The 21,920-nt window shown below is 34.3% G+C and overlaps 1 protein-coding gene across 1 annotated transcript in view; it reads left to right on the top strand.

Moving 5' to 3' along the window:
• The window catches only part of LOC145665767 (uncharacterized), a 153,424-nt gene that overhangs the window by 78,621 nt on the left and 52,883 nt on the right, over positions 1 to 21,920 (top strand). The window contains exon 3 of the mRNA XM_081732895.1: positions 20,145 to 20,289. Within this exon, the coding sequence (XP_081589021.1) occupies positions 20,164 to 20,289 (126 nt within the window). The 5' untranslated portion in view covers positions 20,145 to 20,163. The remainder of the gene's footprint in view (positions 1 to 20,144; positions 20,290 to 21,920) is intronic.

Genomic DNA, 21,920 nt, shown 5'->3' with positions numbered 1-21,920 from the left:
GGACATGAGCGTACATTAATCGATAATGACATATCGCTGTCATACTACACACTACTATTTTCATTAATTTCCCACAACTAGAAAAATAGAGATAAAATTATCATTATCAATTTTCTTTCCATTTCAAATATAAAAAAGAAAAAAACTGTACAGTATAAAAGTAGCCGATTTTAAAACGTGAAGAATACGCAGGAAGAACGAAGAAAGCAAATTTTTATTTTATGGCTATACGTAGAACATCTGAGAGTACAGTTACGGTACAGTGTTGTCGGATTGCCGCTTTTGTTAGTTTCGTTCTGTTAGTTATTTCCAGTCGTTTTATATTTTCGTTATTCTTGTTATCTTTTGATTCGAATAATTGTTCCTGTTCGTATTAGCTTACATAATGCTGTTATTTTTGTCACTCATTGACGCTCAGGGACATCATTTAGTTGGGCAGGAGGGTGCAATTTCCCCCCAAGAGTTTGAGAAATATATAGGCCTATATAAATACTCTAATCTATTGTATATTAGTATACTAGTACAAAACGTGAAAGTCTTATGTCGGTATTGCGCTTGCCACCTCAAGCGAAGTTTGAAATGACGCCCCTGTTGACGCTACCTTCCAAAATTTGATAGCATTGGTGTAATTAGGATAATTTGCTGGGGAGCCATGGCCCCTTACTTCTAAAAATTGCAAGAACATTTTAGAAGATCTTGTTATAATAATGTTATCGTCTGAGTCCATCCCTCGTCCTCATTGTTAATCTTTTCAAATTATTTAGTTCCGCATTGTTAGTTCCACTCATGACTTTTTTGAACTTATAGACCTTTAACATGCTCGAAAACCTGTGCACGCTAATTCCGAGTGTGAATTGATTAAAAAAAAAAAAAAAAACTCATGCAAATGGTAAAGGAGCCCACGATAGGGTACATGTCTAATAGACCTTTCGTACTAATTTGAGGACGCTCAATCAATTGAGATAATTTTTCTCGAGACCCCAGAGAGAACCATATTAAGAAAATAGTTCTATTGGATTGAGCGTCTTGAAATTAGTAGAAAAGAAGGACCTTGAAATTTATATAAGCAGGTCTTATTTCATTTATTTAAATTTATTTATTTAACCATTGGAATGGGCTATAGTTTTTTTAAATGCAGGAAACCAGCGATCATATGAACTCTTCCGGTCGCCGATTATGTAAATTGTGATATCAAATGCTCGGCAACTTTTCTGTTGCCGTCGCCAGTGAGCAAGGGTATGGCAACAAAACTGTTTTGTCTCCGTAAAGTTGCTGACTGCAGGCGACAGCGACGAGATAGTTGCGCAACTGTTTTGTCGCCAGTGAGCGGTAGGCCTTACACAGATCTGGACGTACTTTTCACGTTAATGAGCCAGCGAGGATTACAATCAATCTAATCACAATCTAGTCAGTCACAGGCAAACAAGTCAATCTATGTGTCGGAGGAATTAAAGAAGTGAGTAGAACCACCGTCGCTTAGAGAGCATTCTACGCTCTTCAAGGAAATCGACAATCTAATGTACAAAATCGTCCGTGCGGCTGGAGCCTCATAGGTACGCATTCAGATTTCCGACAATCAAAATGAGAGGCTCCTGTTGATGGTAAAACTGAAGTAGATCAGCTTCCGTAAACGTTTCAGACCGAGAAATATAGAGTAGGGTGGAGCGAAAAAAATTGTAAGAAATGTGTAAAAATTGTTGGTGATAAATCAATCATCAGGCGGCACACTCTCAAAAAAGTTTTCATTTATCTCGAGGTTAAAGCGCATTTGTTTTATGACTAGGGAGACACATCTCTGTAAGTCGTACTTGATACAAAGTTCGAGGACATCGAAAGACTTACGAGTTGCATGGCCATGCATCAGTAACAAGATAGGTCCTGGAGGCTTAAATGTGACAAAATGGTTAAGCCATGACAGAAACGCATCTGCATTGACATAACCAGGTTCTGTCATTCGCACCTGTTAACCTACGGATAAACCATCATCAGAACCTGATCGTATTCTACCACCTTTCAATAATACAAATGGTGGTTTGAACATGCCAGCTGCAATACAACAAGTGAAACGGTAACACCCTGTTCCTTACACATGGCGGAAACCACGTCACGTTGTCCTTTCTTGGCAATTATACTTCCTGGGGACTCTTTGAGGGGCAACCTCGTTTCGTCAACATTAAAAAGCACACTCATTATCTACTGTGAACACGGTGAACCAAGAGGCAATGGAACTGTTCCTTCTTTTCGCACTTTTACCCGCCTTCACAGTGTAGTGTATGGAATCCCAAACGTTTTGCTGCTTTCGTAAACATAATCTCCGGTAAGTACGAAAGTAATGGTAGCTTCCCTATTCTCCTCTTCCACCTGAAGAGACGACTATCCGCTTTCCGTTTGTAGTGTTGGGGCGTCTGAAAGTAAGACAAAAAAAAAAAAAAAAAAAAAAACATAATCTACAAAATGAGCATGTAGTCACAAGTCAGGTATAGTCACTGACAAATCAGGTGCGCTTAGACAGTGGCGGATCTCTAAATCACGATTTTGCAGTAACGATCACATACAAAAATGCTTTGTTGCCACATATCATTAACCTTAACTCTATTCACCTCAATCCTATGGTCACTTCCTCCCGAATGACTCTATAGTAACTACAAACCGAAGTATTTATTTTGTTTGTGGAGTGTTAAAATGTTAAATCGAAAATAACGTGTGGAATATTCGACATTCCAAGTAATATGGCCAGATAAGGAGTACAGACCATTAATGAGCCAACACCAACACCACTTCGCTATCTTTACACTTCGCTATCTTGAAAAATTGAAGCAGCCACTACTTCTATTGTAGTTACCCTATACAGTGTAAAATGTAAATCATTCTACGTAAATATATAAATAATAATGATATGTCATTTTGTCTGTAAAAATATTTTCTTCCATATACGCTACACATTATAGTCCTTTCTAGTCATCATCATCAGTTAGTTGTGATATAAATTTTAGTCATCATTACCACCAGCAATGAATAATACATTACTGCATGCTGTATTCTTCCAATGAAGACACATTAATGAACAGGTGAGACCTGCCTGCTTATACCCATAGCATCTACTGCAACTACAATTGATTATGTTAAGCAAATGATTTGGACCAGGAGGTGCAATAATAGCATTTGGCAATAAAGTATGCCTTCATTTATTCATCCCCAATCACTAGGATTTAACTTCTTACCAAGGTGCTGTTGTCCTTGGTGATAAGTTCTGAATGCATGCTGATGGGTTGCGTTTCTGGTTGGCGGAAGAGGTAGGAAGAACTTGTCACTTGTCACAAAGAGTCTGACGTGTTGAAAATTGAAAAATTGAATGCCTTAGTTTATTCAAGTTTTGTGATTTCCCGCCACTATGCTATGAAAAGAAAAATCATTCTGTGCTAGCAGCAACCTAATCTGCCGTTGCATTAACATGCTTGGAAACACTCACTGCTACTCGAAGTGTTCTGTTGCTTTTAAATAAAGTGTAAATTGTTTTCTTCCCTTTTCTGTATATAGCTTAGGTAATGTTGCAGCGAAAGACAGCGTTAAAGAAAACTAAAGTATCAACCTCATGATCAAAGCCAGCCGTAGTTTCAGTTTATCAATAATACCATTCAGGTTAGATGCATGTCCAGGTATTAGCATGATTCTGGATGTGCTGGAAATGTTATGCAATAAGCATGATTAGTGTATCTATGAAATCTCCTACACTTTTGTGTTTACGTCATGTCGCTTTGGTGTATTTTCGTGTCGCTCTGGTGAGCTACGCTCTAAATGCTGTAGACACAATCTTCTTATCTGCATCACACTAGCTCGAATGGCCTTTACTCCTGCATTTTGTAAACGGTCAGAAAGAAACCCTATAAGGCGAAATTTGTTGGCGTCGTTGTTAAGGAAAGCCTCCTAGAAGACGATAGTTTGCATTATAAGTATAAACTGATGTCTGGAGAATGTTTGAGATTGCTTCTTTGCATTCTCTCTTCTAACTTCCTGGTAAGGCTCTAGTAACTATCAAATAACAAAGCAATCTCAAAAGGGAAATGAATTACAACATATGTCGCATATGATTGGAATATATGTGGCTTAATTCGACCAAACATTTTATGCAAGAGGGATCGGCTGTTTATTAAGAACAGTGACGAAAGAAACACCTGGCGTCAATGTAACTAGAATATTAAAGAGTACTTATTTATGAGTTTCACGCATTGTTCACCTGCTAAATAGAGGTACTTTGGGTACAAGTTCACATTCCAGATACTTACAGATATCTAACTTCCTTCATGATACACAAAATTCTACAGAGCAATTGTTGTATGTTGATTGACATTGCAGCATGTATTGACAAGAAAGGTCTTATTTTCTTATCCCGGTGAAGTTTAAGGTTACAGAAGTTTGTACCATATTTTTAATGTAATGCTTGAAGACCATCTTATTCTGTTCTGTCACAATAAATAAACTCGCTTGCATCCAATCCGGTAGATAGAGATAGGGTATACAAAACGAATATCACCACAAATTCAATATATTGGAAATACTGTAAGTCAATCGTTTTAACAACAAAGACAAAATGAATAATGCATCAACTATCTAGGATCTTGTTCTAAACTAGCCACCGGCTGAATATGCAATATTAGAAACCAGCTACAGTCTATTACTGATTTTTACAGTAGGTGAAACGGCGATATTGCAAGAACCTGAGGATATTACAAATGCCAGGGTTTACAAAATAAAGAAAGTACACTTGAGTGGTAGATTTTCAACCCAATATTAGAAGAGAACATCAGAATGATAGTAGGAAAGTCTGCATGGAGTAAGTAATAATATACAATATGTCGTTAACTTAGATATGTCCAATAAGTACTAAAACAATAGACCTTTGTGGATTAAAAATGATTCTGTAATAAAAAATCACTGTAATAAAAATGATTCTTCGTCAAGCTATGCACTTTCACACTCCTAGCAGTCAAGCCACTGACACGTTTCCTTGATTCATAGTTTTCATGAAACCACATCTTGCATTCCATACATTGAATACTGATCATTTTTGGCTGTTTTGGTAATAAAACTCTCACCAATCAGCACAAATTTAGTTTTCTGATGGTACTTCTTTGTAATAAACTGATTTTGCTTTTACACACAACTTCGGTTGACAAACACTTCCCTCTCTTTCTTTCTCTCTCTCTCTTTCTCTCTCTCTCTCTCTCTCTCTCTCTCTTCTCTTTCTCTTTTGAGTTCTCCGAATGGTTCAACAGTATTTAATTTCATTTCCAGATTTCCTTGAAGCTCGTAATTTACTTTTGGAAGATCCTTCAAGTTCTACCATCAGTTCCAGTTTCAGAATAACTGCTTCCCTGTAAAGTGCTTTCCTACAAACCTTTCGGCGCTGAATCTTGAGTATTATCAAAATCTCACCAACACTTTCTTGGTATGAGAAGTTACTCTCGGAAGTTTGTAATGGTAACTGACGTCCAATATGATGTATAGGAATCTAAGCTGGGAACCCATCTGTTGAAGTTGAACATTTATCTTCCTATGAAAAGAATCTGTAAATTCTTCATCAGCTACAGTCTTGTGCACACTTTCCGATCTTTCGGAAGTTAAGCTAGAAGCAAATTTATCTTCTACGAAAATCTTTCGATCATATGGACTGATTCGTCTTATGGGCTCAAAAAGCTTAAACCCTGAAATAGTGTTTTCTGAAATTGTGATCTTGTATACACGACTCGAAAAATGCATTATCACGTGCAATTCTGCTTTACCTGCAATAGTAGGCAACCCAAAAAATTCGGTCATTGGGTTGGTTGACAATTCGAAAGGAGTTGGACCAAACCTCACTTTTGTTACAAATACATCAGTGTGGCAAACTGCAAATAAGGGAATAAAATAAATTGTTAAGAATGTCGGTTTTAGTATTGTGAGAAAAATGGATGACAAAATGTTACAAAATGATCTTACTTAAGCAGTTGAAAGAAGATGAATGGTAAGAAATAAATATCAGAGAAAAGCAGTTTCATTCCTTCTTCAAAAACCTCATAAAAAAGAAAAAAGATTACATAATGTGAAGGTTTAATATAAAAGCCTAACAGCACATTAAAAAACATCCACAAGAAACGAAGAGACAAACATATACTAAAGGACACCATTGGCGTAGCAGACTCCGAGCCTCCCATGCAAGATAAAGACATGGAACTTTACTTGTAAATCCAATTATTATTACTATTATTATTATTATTATTATTATTATTATTATTATTATTATTATTATTATTATTATTATTATTATTATTATTATTATTATTATTATTATTATTGAAGATTCGTTTCGTTTTCAAAATCTCTGACTCTGTCTAACAGCATGTCTGCATATAGCGGTCATGTGTGCACTTCTTTTCAATCAGCGGTCCCCAAGGACAAAAGGGATGGAAATCTCCAAAAAGAGGAACAAAAGGCTTTCTCATGATAAATTCTAGGTCAAAATTCAAAGCACTTGCTTTTGACAGGTGCATTCTAGTTTCTTTTTGTTTTTCGGGAAATGAAAAGTTTTGATGCCTAAGAAATTACAATATATAAAATTGCAAATTTGCAAGTGGATTTATTTACATTTTAATTTGTGGTAATAAAGAAATTGTCATTAGAAGACATTATTGTAATAATTAAGTTTTATTACTTCATCTATCGGAAGTCTTAGGGTTCCCTAATAACTTGCTCCCCCAACGAAAGATCGATATAGAAAATTTAGGACATGGAATATACTTGAATCAACAATCAAAATGCAAATGTGTTCTTCCATTTCCATACCAAAGGTTGTGGGGGAATGTGGTGAAACCGAACAAACATTTTAAGCCAAAAATGTTAAAATAAAAGTAGTTATACTTGCCCCTTAATAGAAAACTATTACTATTTATCTTTTAATTCTGTTTCTGATTGGCATCAGAAATCAGCGACAGTACACATACTTTACATAATATAGCAATATACTGTATAATTTTTCACAACAGCAAATCGAAAGATGAAATTCTTGTGATAATTAAGTGGAATGTTCTACAAAATAATCATAATTCATTGTCCTTATTTCTGTCAGTAATTTTGACAGACTCAGAACTACAATAATAATAGAACTAGAAATGATAGATTTAATTCCTTTTTTAACACTAAAAGACGTCTGCGTTTTGCTGAGACTGTCATTTTTTTAAATATACAAGATCCCTATCTCGGGCTGATTCTACCTACCATGGTTTCAAGGTAGTATCGGAAAATATAAAGTTTGTCAACTCTCACATCTCGACAGTTTGTTATAAGAGATTTCACATTTATGTTCTTATTTCTTCGTTACTAAAACACTCCTGATTGACTATATATTCATGGTGAATTACTTAACCTATACACTCCGCATAAAAAAAGAGCAACAGCTAACACCTTGCAGCTAGGCCATCCAGTATATACCTTCTTATCCCACAATCGTGTCTGGTAGAGGGGCCACCTTTCTCTCTCCTATATTAAAATCAACAATAACATGAGCACAATTCTAATTTCAAAATATACATGTATCAGTCCCAATAAAGTGAAATAATAAAAATAAGACGAAACGAGATTCATAAGTTGATCTGGAGAGAAACTTAAACATATTTCAATGAAAAGTTGAAACCAATGGATATCTGTTAGAGATAAGGAAGTGAGACAGAGAGAGAAAAAGAGATAGAAGAAAAAGAAAAAGAAGCAATATTGGATTTAAACATGGTAAGAAAAGAACCAAACATTATAAAACTCCGTTTCCAGAGAAATAACGTTTTTTATTTTCTAATTTTTGTCAGAACTGTTCTAATAAATACGTAGAGGATGCTTCAAAAATTCATTAAGTCACTTTCAAAATGAATACCAAACTTCGTGGTCAAATTAAACGCTCAATTGTCAGTGAAACTGTAGAGTTCCGAGACACGTCTTGGATCATGCCAAAAATTTAACACACACCATATCTTTCCGCGTGGTTCGTTTGCAAATTCGGTAGTGGTCATTAAATGTAATGATCTAAAATGCATTGTAATAAAACTAGTAGGTAGCATAGGTCATACCTTCAATTCCAGACTACTAATGCAAACTGAACAAAAAATATAGGAAAAAGACAGAGGGTGAATTTGAGATCATGTCACCTAAAAAAATTTCCTCTTCGTGGCCATATCTTCAAATATGTTCAAAGTGGACTAACAGTGTTTTTACAATTTTCTCTCCTTCATATATTCACCGTGCCCCGGAGAGAATCTTCTGAAATTACCGATGTTTATAATTAGTTTATCATTACAAATTATAGTAATGAAATATTGAACATACTTAATATTTTGTTTTCAGGTATGGCTTTTAGATTTTCAATTCATATAATGTTCCGTTCTAATCGAATTTGAAAGAAAAGTAGTTGCCAAATACTTATTCAAAGAAATATTCTCAGTGCTCTGATCAAAATAGGAACACATTTCAAAAAAAAAGCGAATAGTCCCTACTGGGAAGCATAGCCTCTTTTGACCTTTGTGTAAAATTGTTTTCTGCTCCACATTCTTTTTTGTTTATGTCTGTACAACTTTGAGTTTGTGGTGAATATTTGGACGTTACAGGTCTTGCAATGAATAAAAGTCTTTTTGGTATAAATTACATTCGATTTTACGTCCTAATAACTTATATACAACAGGTTAAATGTGTGAAATGATTGGGGTTGGATGATCGTAAATGTTTTCATAGTTAGGAGCCTGGATATGGAAATCCGCTTAACGTGGGGATTTATTTATGTGAAATTGGGCATAATTTGGACAATACAATGGAAAGTAAACAGAAAAGAACAAGAAACCTCGATGCCTGCTGGCGGTTGCCTGGTTCATAAGCAGTGACGCAACTCAGTGACGTAACTTTGTGACCACGTGAGAAGCCTCCCTAAGTCCCGTCGTTAGGAGCTCAGCTATCCGTTTTAGTCTTTCGTAGTAATTATTATTGATAATTTTAGAGGCTACCGGTAGTTTTTGTCCTTGTGTATTGTTTTTATTCTTTTCTTTATTTTAAAATTATATCCAAATAAATTCCACAATAATTATTATTATTTTGAATGAAATGCCATTTACAGTTGATAAAGAACAAACATTTAACGCTCCGACGTAGCTGTAGAAATTTAAAAAAGCAAAAAGTGGAAGTTTTGGGGTTTGAACACATAGTCCCAATAGGGGTAATATAGAATTTGAATACCTTGCGTGTTACTAAGCGTAATCATTATTGATAAGCGGTTTTCAGCAGCTCATTGTACTTTTGATGTCCATGAGCATGGGTTCGAACCCCAAAACTTCCACCTTTGTTTTATACTTTTTTGCATCTAGGTCGGAATGTTAATTTTTTCAATTGTAAATGGCGTTTACATTTAAAATAACAGTAATTAAAGTCGCATTTGTTTGGATATATTTTTAAAATTAAGAAAATAATAACAATAGGTAAAGACAAAAGCAAATACCGGTACTAAACATTATCAATAACAATTACTACGAAAGACTAAAACGAATAGCTGAGCTTCTAACGGCGAGACTTAGGGAGGCTTCTCACGTGGTCACAAAGTGACGTCACTGAGTTGTGTAACTGTTTATGAACCAGGCAGCCGCCAACAGGCATCGAGGTTTCTTGTTCTTTTCTGGTTTCTTTCCCTTGTATTGCCCAGATTATGGACACTGTTGTTAGGACACATAGAAATATATGGAACACACAGAAACACACGCATAGCCATTCTTTGTTCGAAATGTCAGTGTCTGCTCGAATGAAGTTGAATTAGTTATTTTTTGGACGCAGCCGAAAAGTTGACTGTTCCTGATAAAGGATGTGACAATTTTCAATTATGGAGGCTGCTCGATTTTTATTTGAGCTGGATATAATTTATTAATTAATTTTTAAAGGAATTAGATTGTTTCGACTTCAAGAACATTTTTTAGATATTTAGCAGTGAATTCTTGGAGTTGAGTGAGTCCCTGAGTTTCGAAGGTACTAACATGAACGGGGATATTTTAGCTTCGTCGGATGACAATTGACCTGAACCAGCTTGAATGAGGCTTCTGTGGATTCGTAGGATGGCTCTCTTTCTGCCAAGAGTCTTGCCTTAGAGTAGGATTTGCATCAGAGCAATCCCGTCATTAGGGCTATATATACACATTGAAATATGTTTATTATTTCCATACATGTTTTTTAAATATTGCAGTTCCAAAGTCAAAATAAACTTTGTAATTAATTTTTCAATTTATATTATTTTGCTAGATGCTAGTATTGCTCTTCCACTTACCAATATTTTTGTTTATATATTTTTATTACTTATTTCAACTTCATTTCAACACCTACACTACTATGCTACATAGGACGTAGATCTACAAACCACAGTATCTGCCACCAGAAATCGAATCCGGCTCCTGCAAGAGCAGCAAAGTTCTAAGCATTTAGCTACAAGAATCCCACCAACAAATGTTTGGTTTTGTCAACAACATATTTCCTTCCTTTACTTCTTTCCTTAATGATTTAACAACAACCACAACAACAATAATAATAATAATAATAATAATAATACATAATTCTGGTAAAGACAATAAAGAGGAGTACGCCAATGATTTTTTCAAATTAGTATGAAAACCAAAAATGGTAGATATACACTGTATATCACGTATAGTTTTAGTAAAGAGATTAAAGTCAATATGGAATATTATTTTTGGAACATAATTGATTACAGAAAACTGCTTCTCCCTACCTATTGCCGTTTTCACCTTATAGTGATCAACGTTTAAACCGGAAGTACTTGATTATGCCACTTCTAGTTTAAAAAGAGAATTAAGGGAGGAAATAGTACACATTTTTGGAATGCTAAATCGATTATAAAACACTTTCCGCTATTACCGTTTTTACTCTATGGCGATCAACACTGAAACCTGAAATGATTGATTTCTGCCACGACCGACTTGAATAAAGTCTTAAGTGAGAAGATGGGAACTATTCTTAGAACGCTAACTCGATTCCAAAGAAACCGAACTCGTTCTCTGACCGATTTTCCTCTATATAAATTAATATTGAAACCGGAAGTCGTACTGTATGTCTACAACTTGCAGTTTCAATACAGTATTAAGGATGGACATATACGTTATTCTTCGAACGCTTAATCAATTTAAGAAAACCATTTCTAGCTATCTATTAGGGCTTTCGCTCTATAATGGCAACATTAAAACCGGAAATGGTTGATTTTTACCTCATCCGGTTGACCAATCGTCTTCATTAACGAACTCGGACGAGATACCATAATCGTTCTACATATCTATTGCAAAAACAGAATATAAAAATTTGATATTTGTCCAAGAGTTATCGTGACAGTAACGGACGTAGTACTACGAGTACAATATTATGAGTCCCGTTACGTGATAATAATAATAATAATAATAATAATAATAATAATAATAATAATAATAATGATAATAATAATAATAATAATAATAATAATAATAATAATAATAATAATAATAATAATAATAATAATAACGGTTATAAACGTAAGACCAGAAATGATTCATTTGACATACGGGGTGGATGAAAATCTGATGATTAATACAAATGACAAATACCCAAAGAACAAAACATAATAGACGACTAGGCCGGGATGGATTTACCACTAGGCCCCAGTCAAGGGGCCACTTTGAACGAAAATTTAAAAAACAAGACGAAGAAAAGTGCAAAATTTGAATAATAATAATAATAATAATAATAATAATAATAATAATAATAATAATAATAATAATAATAGAAGTCAAATTAAACAGTCTCCAACTAACAATTGATTTAGCAAGCCTATTGGCTTCAATCATTGGTCGTCGAAGCTAAATAAAATTTCAACGTTGTACTTGCAATAGACAGTAGCGAAGAGGCGGGTGATTATAGTGTACTACACTTCCCCAGCATCCCTCCTGTGCATCGGCTTCTCAACATCTTGTCACAATATCAATCTAGATAAATTTCAACAATCCGACTATTTTATTCGTTTTAATGAAATTCTTGCTGTTTAAATATTCAAACTATTATAAACGAAAATTCAAAACAATCTTCTTGCATTATTGCGCCAACGCATAACTTGAGCTCATCATTCTCTGTAACTTTATTTCAAACAAGAAAAGATTGTGAATTTGTAGCAATTCAAGTCCTTTTTTTAATGAAAATTCATTAAAATTTTTACAACGAAATAAAGGTATGCATAAAATAAGTTTTTCATTATTATTATTATTATTTTCTATTGTGTTAAAAAATTTCCCCCATCGGACAGGGGTGGAAAACCCGCGAGTAGGGCAGGTTACGGAAAGGTCATGAATGCATGTTTCGTCTGATCAGCTATTTTTATAACTACATTGGCATCAAGATACACTGGCAACTTTGTGCGATGACAGTCACTGCAGTGTCCCCATTTGAAAGCGACAATTTAACCCAATGCTTTTCGTCGAGTGATGGACATTGAGAGTTGCTCGAGACAGTTGCGCGAGAACGGTCGCTGACGACAACCGTTTTAGTGACAGAAACTCCAGTTGCCTCGTACGAAGGCAACAATTTCAAGCAATGCTTCACAAGCAATTGTGTCAACGAGTTGCCTCACTCAGTGACTGCGTATGAATAAGCACTTACACTTTTGTCTTAAGTATGTTAAGAACCGCTGTATTGTATAGCCCCCAACTGACTTGAAACTATGTCCACGCGCAGAAGACATAAGCAAATATTTTTGTAACGGTGCACACAAGCTTGAGTTATTCCACAATAACATGTGTAGTACTGGTCCCGACTTTTATGTATACATAAGATCGATCCCATCTAATGCCATACGGACTTTATGGTGGATAAACACCACGTGCGTGGATTTTCTGGAAACGGAAGAGTAAATGGAACAACTGCCTAATCTTCAAAGGACGCTCGTTAGGTTCACTCCATATATTGATATTATTATTCGTTGAAATGACAACTACACAGTGAAGCTGAATATTTATTATTATTATTATTATTACTATTATTATTATTATTATTATTATTATTATTATTATTGCTATTATTATTATTATTATTATTATTATTATTATTATTATTATTATTATTATTATTATTATTATTATTATTATTATTATTATTATTATTATTATTATTATAAGCGTACTTTTGAACTTGCAAAGCGTAATTACTGCATAGTATGTTATTATTTCTGTAATTTATCTGGATTGCATGTTATTTCGTTTATTAGTGGGCACTAATTTCTCTCCAGGTTGTCGAATAAATGAATTTCGGCGTCCCCTTTGGTGTAAATAACCTCACAGAAAAAAGTCGGTTCGTTAAAAAGAGCAGAACTGAACTCAGTAAGATTTGAATTATAGTTTAATGTGGTAGGATATGGTAGGAGTAACATACTGTACTCACGAGTAGTATAGATTCCAAACGTAGGTTGAAATCCCGGCCAAGAGAAAGGTCTCTTTTCACAAACTGATCGTGAAGAATCGAAGAGTGACTTCTAATACTAAATGAGTAATCCGTGAGAACACACCTGCATCATGATAGAGACAGTTTGCAAATAATGGTTGGGAAAGGTCAAATAATAACTATAGGAGCTACTACAACAATTCGAAACACTTAATTGGTCTGTAGTATCTACTTTTCATGTTATTGTTGTTAGAAAGAAACACTATACCTTTGCTCAATATGTTTCGGTAGAGTAAACGTTGGTGTATTCGTACCGCCGTAGGCTTGCAAATGGAAAATCTTGCTTCGAATCCCCATCAGGTACTATTTTTTTCCATAAAACATTCGCTACCAACCGCAAGGCGACAATCCGAATTAACAGTGTGTGCAGTCTTCATCAATCAGAGTAATGATAAGTAGTTTTCAAATTTATATTCGCCTCTCTTTCTCTCTCTCTATCCATCTTTCTTGACGTTTCCTTATCATGTCCTATCATCTTTCTTTTATCTCTTTCTCTTACCCACATATACACACTCTACGTCAAGGAAATAAGTAAAGTCTCTCTTTTTCCTGTGGGTTGCCGAGCCTCAATCGAATCACCGTGTCACTCTGATGACCCGTTTCAGCTCTAGCGTGTTCACTCTATCATTGCGAATACAATGTCGTCCGCAATAGCGGCAATCGAGAGTGGATATTCGGAACAGGCAAATGTTCAGAAATGACTAGGAAATGGTCCCATTTTGTGTTATTTCAAGACAGATTTTATTTCTATTAATTTGCAACAAAATTCGTATCCATCCTATAATTCTTCAATTTGTTTTGTCCATGTAGAAAATGTAAAATAAGCAAGATTTGGTACGTCTATAAGGAACCAACATCCAATTTTCCTTTTAACCATTGCTAACTTCATTATAATACAATTTGGACTTTTAATGTAGGCTCTTTCTGGTAGAAATTCAGCAGTAAAGTAGGGCTCGTACAATTTCTCTTTCTGTCTTTTTTCTATATCTTCTTTTTCTCTTTTCTTTCTTTTTTGTTCAGTTTACATTAGTAGTTTGGAATGGAAGGTATGACCTACGCTACCTACTAGGTTTATTATAACTTATTTCAGATAAGTATGTTTAATGAAAACTACAGAATTTGCAACCGAACCACACGGAAAGACAGAATGAGTGTTAAGCTTTAGGCATGATCCTAGATGTGTTTCGGAACTTTTCAGTTTCACTGGAAATTGAGTACTTAATTTGATCACCAACTTAAGAATTCGTTTTGAAAGTGGCTTAATGAATTTTTCAACCATCCTCTACGTATTTATTGTAATAATTCTGACAAAAATTAGAAAAAACAAGATGTTATTTCTATATTACTGTTGAATTTCTGGAAACCATACTGTTGGATTATAATGTTAGGTTCTTTTCTTACTATGTTTAAAACCAATATTATTATCTGTGCTCCCTTTTCTTTTTTTTCTATCTCCTTTTCTCTCTCTGTCTCACTTCCGTACCTCTAACAGATATGTATTGGTTTCAAATTTTCATTGAGATATTTTTAAGTTAAGTTTATTATATTATTATTATTATTATTATTATTATTATTATTATTATTATTATTATTATTATTATTATTATTATTATTGTAACAATTGGCTTTAGAAGTACTGTCCCGTCTCTTTATCTCACATGCTAGGCCCGCAAGTCTACTACGCTAATGGTGCCCCTTAGTCTGTATTTCTCTTTCTTTCCCTTTCCAGTGGATGTTTGTTGTTGTGCTGTTAGACATTTATATTAAACCTTAACATTATGTAACCTATTTTTTTACGAGTTTTCTGAAAAAGGAAGAAACTTCATTCCTCTGATATCTATTTCTTAGCATTCATCTTGTTTCTACTGCTTAAGTAAGATCATTTTGTAACTTTTTGTGTCATCCATTCCCCTCACAATAATAAAACCGTTATTTTTAACAATTTATTTTACTTTTATTTGTAGTTTGCCACACTGATATATTTGTAAGAAAATTGAGGCTTGGTCCAACTGCTTTCGAATTGTCAACCAACCCAACGACCGAGCTTTTGGGTTGCCTACTATTGCAGGAAAAGGAGAATTGCAGGTGATAATGCACTTTTGGAGTCGTGTATACCATATTCGACCAAAACGCCTTTGAAGTTGTTGTTTTTAAAGATTTCCTAGGATATGTTCGTTAAAACGTGTTTGTGATATCATTCCAGGATAGTTTGAGAGATTTAAAGCATCTGCAGTTCGTGCTGGAATGGGAGGATGGTGTTATTGCTAACGAGCGTGTATAATGGTATTGTCTACATTATGTTATTTTAGTTGTTCATTACTGTATTCGATACCAATGAAACAAACACATTTAATTTATCACTTGCTATGAGCCAGTCTTATGTGATGAGAGAATATGTTGGAGAATTGTATGTATAAAATATAGAAAACAAGAGAGTACTTATTTAACTGTTTCTGTAGAAATTTGCGATGTTATTGTTTTTTCAAAGTACACAGAGTGTTTTCTTTTTCACATTGCGTCAGAGGAACTGACGGAAAGGAAATTTCCCCCCGAAAGTGCATCTATATGCTAGCAGACAACTAACAAATATGTTCACAAAGAAACAGCTCTTCAACAATATTGACAGCTTCTCAAACTAACCTTACGCGCTTCAGTGTGATATTGTGGACATGACGATATTCGCCTGTTACCCTATAAATTGTCCACTTTAAGCTGGGAAAAAGGATCATGTACAAGACACCAGTTGAAACATTTTCAAATGCAAGTACCGATGTAGCAATGTTAGAATCAGTTATTCCCCTTTCCCTTGTTAGGACTCTAGTTGTTTTAATGGTTTTGATGAGGCACTGCCTAATGCACATATCTATCCACACATTTCTCCAGAATTTGTCTGTGCGCCAGATAGTGAAATATGTTCTTTCAACCTTCTTACAACATTCATTTTCATCCATATTTTCTTTCAATTTTGCAATTTGTTGTAAATAGGGTGTGCATTTTTAGCATATTCGAGTTGTATTGCGGCACGAAAGTTTTACAGCCTTTGTACACAGGACAGATACGTTTCAAAATTACTTGTCCTTTCAGACCATATGAACACCATTATTAACATTACCTGATGGTAGTATTATATTCACAGTTTGCTAGTTTCGGAAAGAGTCTGCATGTGGTTTGTAGCTTCTTGGATACAAGTAAGAATGTCCTGAATGAAAAGCTAATCTGCTGTAGATTCCGAGTCGATTTCGTTGCAGAGAAATTAATTCATTGAAGCATTTTTCCTTCATAATCATTCACGTATTTGCTTTCTTGTAACAATAGGGTCATTGTCGATGAGTTAGTAAATGTACTCGCAATGCACAGACGTATGCATGTCCACTTATCATACGAGAGACTGATGATGTATACTCCCTCAATTCTTCTAAGTCACTTTCAGAGGACATCAGGAGAACTTTAAAAGGACATCAGGAGATAGAAACTTCCAAGTCATATTCTGATCCCGGTCAATTCACTTCCATTGCTTGCTACAACGATATCTGCAGCCTTGTACAAAGGCTGGTCGAAAGTCAAAATTATGTTCTCTAATTTTATGTCCGACATTCGTCACTGAGAAAGATCAGTGCTGAACAAATGATATCTGGATTTGATAGGTGGAGATTGAGAAAGGAGGAGCATCTAAATTAGATATATATTAGTCCTGATTTGTACTATAAGCTACTAGCATAAATCAATTCCATTCAGGTTTGGGTGTTGCTTTCAGTCAATAAGCACGCATACGTACAGAATAATAATGAATACATTTTTGTGGTCTCCTTCAATTTTGAGAATTACTCAGTTATATTAACTTTCATAGATGTACTGCCATTCTCTTGGATGGTCTACGATACAAGCATACTATAACAATATTAAAACAGAATATCTTTACGGACAAAATGACATTATTTTATTTATGCAAAATGGTTTACATCTTACACCGTATTAAAGGACAACTAGCATAGAACTAGTGGTTGGTATCATTTTCCAATATGGTGACAAAACCTGCTCTGGATTGTTGGAAATTTTCTATATGTTGGGTAGGTTCCATTCTAGCAATATACGGTGGGCGCGTTTGCATAGTCAGCGTGAATGCACGTCTAATATAGTCTCACTGTTGAACGGAACGCTAAATTCCAAGTCAACTTGCAAATTGCCACCTCGGAAGGTGGCATTTCAGATGCCTCTAGCGTCCAAACGAAGCCGTACTCACGAAATGTTCATATGATATTTTTTGCTTGTTTTTACCTGTAAATTCACCTCCCAAATTTTCCATCATTGATGCATGACCACCCTGTGTATATATATATATATATATATATATATATATATATATATATATATATATATATATATATACAGAGAGAAAGAGAGAGAGAGAGAAATATAGATATATATTAAAATGCTAGGTTTATATTTTGATGTCAAGAAAAGTCCTTTCGACAATATGTTCTCGGGAACCACAAGCTCTAGAAAGATGCCGTTTCAACTGATCTATTGCAAATTTTGTGTAGATTGTTCAGTTCTAATTGAATATTTTAAAGAATGGTCATTATTTCTTTATTACGTATTTTAGGTGTACACTGGAATTGTTGATTTTTTTTTTTAAAAATGATCCTACGAGTTATACATTCCAACAAGACATTTGTATACAAAGTTAGTATATCTCTGCGGCGTTTGTTTTATGGCCAAAATGATAGCGAAAAGCGAAGGATAACCATTTCTCCAGTCTAAGATGAATCTTTATTGTTTGGAATGTTTTGCCCAATGAACATCATATATCACTGAGATTATAAATAATGTAGGTGTGAAGTATTTGCTTATTACATACTGCATGCACGACGAAAGAAAACACTGATCATATTGTGTACATGAATTATAAGTTTTATTCCAACCGGAAGTAGGCTCAAATCTTGAAAAAAAATATTTTTTTATAGTACCCATTGCCGCTTTTCATCAAGACGCCTTTCACTTGTTTGTAAAGGGACATATAGATGTTGCGAAGAATGACAAGGAGATTCATTCTCATATGTGAATGATGGGCTATTTAGAGAGCACAGATTGAACTAGTTGTATGTATAACATCTTTGAACATACGTACATACCTGAATGAAGCAGGGATCTCAGAAGCTACAAACTCAACCATCTTGCAGTAATTTTATTGATGTACTGCCATGCATCTTATAATATCAAATTTACATAATTATTTTTGATTTGACACTATATTTTGTGATTCATTTTTTGATATTTAATTTATAACTGACTAGCAGCGTTCACCCCGCTTCGCTGCGGTCACCCCGGAACGCAATAAACTTTGTTACTTAGATAATTTTTACTTTTTCGCTTTCAAGTGATATGATAAAAACCATAGAAGATTGCAGTAAATGTTAACATTATATCGCCTGTCATTTATGTTAACCCGCCCCGCTTCGCTGCGGTCACCCCGGAACGCAATAAACTTTGTTACTTAGATAATTTTTACTTTTTCGCTTTCAATTGATATGATAAAAACCATAGAAGATTGCATTAATGTTAACATTATAGCGCCTGTCATTTATGTTAACCCGCCGAGTGACACGGTCATGCGGGTTGCATATAAATACGTTTATTTTTATACCTATGATGAACTAACAAAGGATTTGTACGTTATGGACACTTGAATGGTCAATTATCTCAAGACACTGGTAATTAAAAATTAAAGTGATATGATAAAAACCATCTAGGGTCCAAATCCTAATAACCCCCCAAAAATAAAAGAAATTGGTTCAGCCGTATTAGCGTGATGAGCTAACAAAGGATTTGTGCGTTCTCTTTTATTCGCTTTCAAGTGATATGCTAAAAACCATAGAAGATTGCAGTAAATGTTAACATTATATCGCCTGTCATTTATGTTAACCCGCCCCGCTTCGCTGCGGTCACCCCGGAACGCAATAAACTTTGTTACTTAGATAATTTTTACTTTTTCGCTTTCAATTGATATGATAAAAACCATAGAAGATTGCATTAATGTTAACATTATAGCGCCTGTCATTTATGTTAACCCGCCGAGTGACACGGTCATGCGGGTTGCATATAAATACGTTTATTTTTATACCTATGATGAACTAACAAAGGATTTGTACGTTATGGACACTTGAATGGTCAATTATCTCAAGACACTGGTAATTAAAAATTAAAGTGATATGATAAAAACCATCTAGGGTCCAAATCCTAATAACCCCCCAAAAATAAAAGAAATTGGTTCAGCCGTATTAGCGTGATGAGCTAACAAAGGATTTGTGCGTTCTCTTTTATATAATAGATATAAGAATCGGACTAAGTACAAGTAAGACTACTCAATTTCAATCATGTATGAATATTAGTTTCGACACATTGCAATTATTCTGTAAATTTTCTATAAAATATATAATTCAATCAAGTCTTACAAATTCAGGCAAGAATTCTTTTATCCATTGTGATACTCATTTACATTCATTAGATGTGACATTCTACATATAATCACATTGATCTCATTAACGTTCACTGAACTAAAAATAACATCTCTGTACATTTGATAACCGTTAATGTAAATAGTTTATAAACATTATAATTTTGTCTTTCAGTGTGCAACCGTTAGTAAGAATGGTGCTTGCTTGTTTGGTGGTTTGTACACTAACAACAGGTGAGTTTTACAGCCAGTTAAGCGACCCAAAAATTCTCTCAAGAGTTCGACGTTATCTGATATTCCCTCCGGGAGCTGTGTTTCAGGTAAGCTTGGATGCAATTATTATATTTAATACTAATAATCTTTCAACTAAAATTAAATATTTGGATAAAACCTCTGTGTTATTAACTGTTTTTTTAACAAAATAATTACTGCATACTGATTCTTTCGATGTAGGTTTATATTTAATAACACATATCAGTAATGAGGTCCTGTTATCCAACAGAAATACCTTTTCCCATGAGGTTCCTTTCAAAATACCAATGAGAAGTCGAAAGATTATATATACAGTATTACTTTATTTTTGCATTTTTCAAGGGACCAAAAAAATATTGTTAATCGGAACATAGGTAGGAAGTTGGAAATATTTTATTATCATGTCCTCAACAGTTCCGTAACTTCGGCACACAAACATGCTGAATGAGGTACTACACAATGTTGGCTAAGTAATGTAATATTCTGTGTTTGAAGAGTTATACACTTATCTCTCCTTATTTTCATACCGTAATTCAACATGAATTATTACAAGTATTATGTCGTCATTCGTAAAATACACTAATCAGAGACCGGGCCTATATAGAACAAAGGAACTGGAAAGCCAGCAAATTTTTCATGTGCAAAATGTAGTACAATCCGATAATAGCGTACAGATTAAGGGCGTCACTGCTCTTCACTTAGCGAAAAGCAGGAAGCCATGGTAGATTTCATTGGTAACTAAAGGGAAATTAAAATTTCATCAACATTAAAGCGAGGATTTTAATATTGTGCATATAGGAACACTGAAATGAATTTCTAAATTTAAAAAAGAAGGTATAATGTTAAATGTGGGAATGTTAAACGAGAGTAATAATAATGTATGTGAAATATGACAACTTAGATAACCAAAAACCCGTTATTGAGAAAACAAACGACACTTCTCCCTTATTTTGTTAAAGGGAGTGATAAAAAAGTTAGAACTGCTGTCTTAATTTCTAACTTTTAAACTACTAAGAAATACATATGTATATTATTAACAATCAGGTTATCTAAAATATATTAAGCCTTTTGAGGTCAAAATTGAGAATACACCTGTGACCTGATAATTACATCATGAAACTACATATACAATATTTTGTTTGATGATCTCCAGGTCAGAGTTTATTGCCTCCAGTTCTCATCCTGGTCCAAACGTAGTTAAAACTTTCTTTGTCTTATACGTAAGACAGGAGTACTAACTGTACTGAACACACGAATTGGAATCACATGCTATGACTACTGAAGAAGTAGCTAGATTAAAAGATGGTTTACAGCACCTGAAATATCGGTGGAAATTGATATACTGTCGATATATCGCAAACAGTAGCATCGTTTTAGGTTTTGTCAGAAGAAGGGAGATGCTCAACCGGCATAAAAGTTTCATCTTATTTTTACTACTATACTATATTAGTATACAATCGATTAAAAGTATGGACTTCTCAAATTCAGGGGAGAAATTACTCCCTACCCCTCCCAATTGACTCCTCTCATCGCAAAACTGTAAAGCTGCTGTTTGGTGGCCAGATCTCTGCACACGTTGTAGCGATAAAGAATTTAGCTGTTTTATATTAAATACCTTGGATTGTATTATTCAAAACAATAAATTTTTGCTTAAACCATTAAAGATTTAATTGAAGCTAATGCAAGCAACCTTCTACCA

This window comes from Thermobia domestica, chromosome 12 (genome assembly GCF_964235325.1).
Source record: "Thermobia domestica chromosome 12, izTheDome1.hap1.1, whole genome shotgun sequence".
NCBI classification, from domain to species: domain Eukaryota; kingdom Metazoa; phylum Arthropoda; class Insecta; order Zygentoma; family Lepismatidae; genus Thermobia; species Thermobia domestica.
This window is presented reverse-complemented; position numbering and strand designations above follow the sequence as displayed.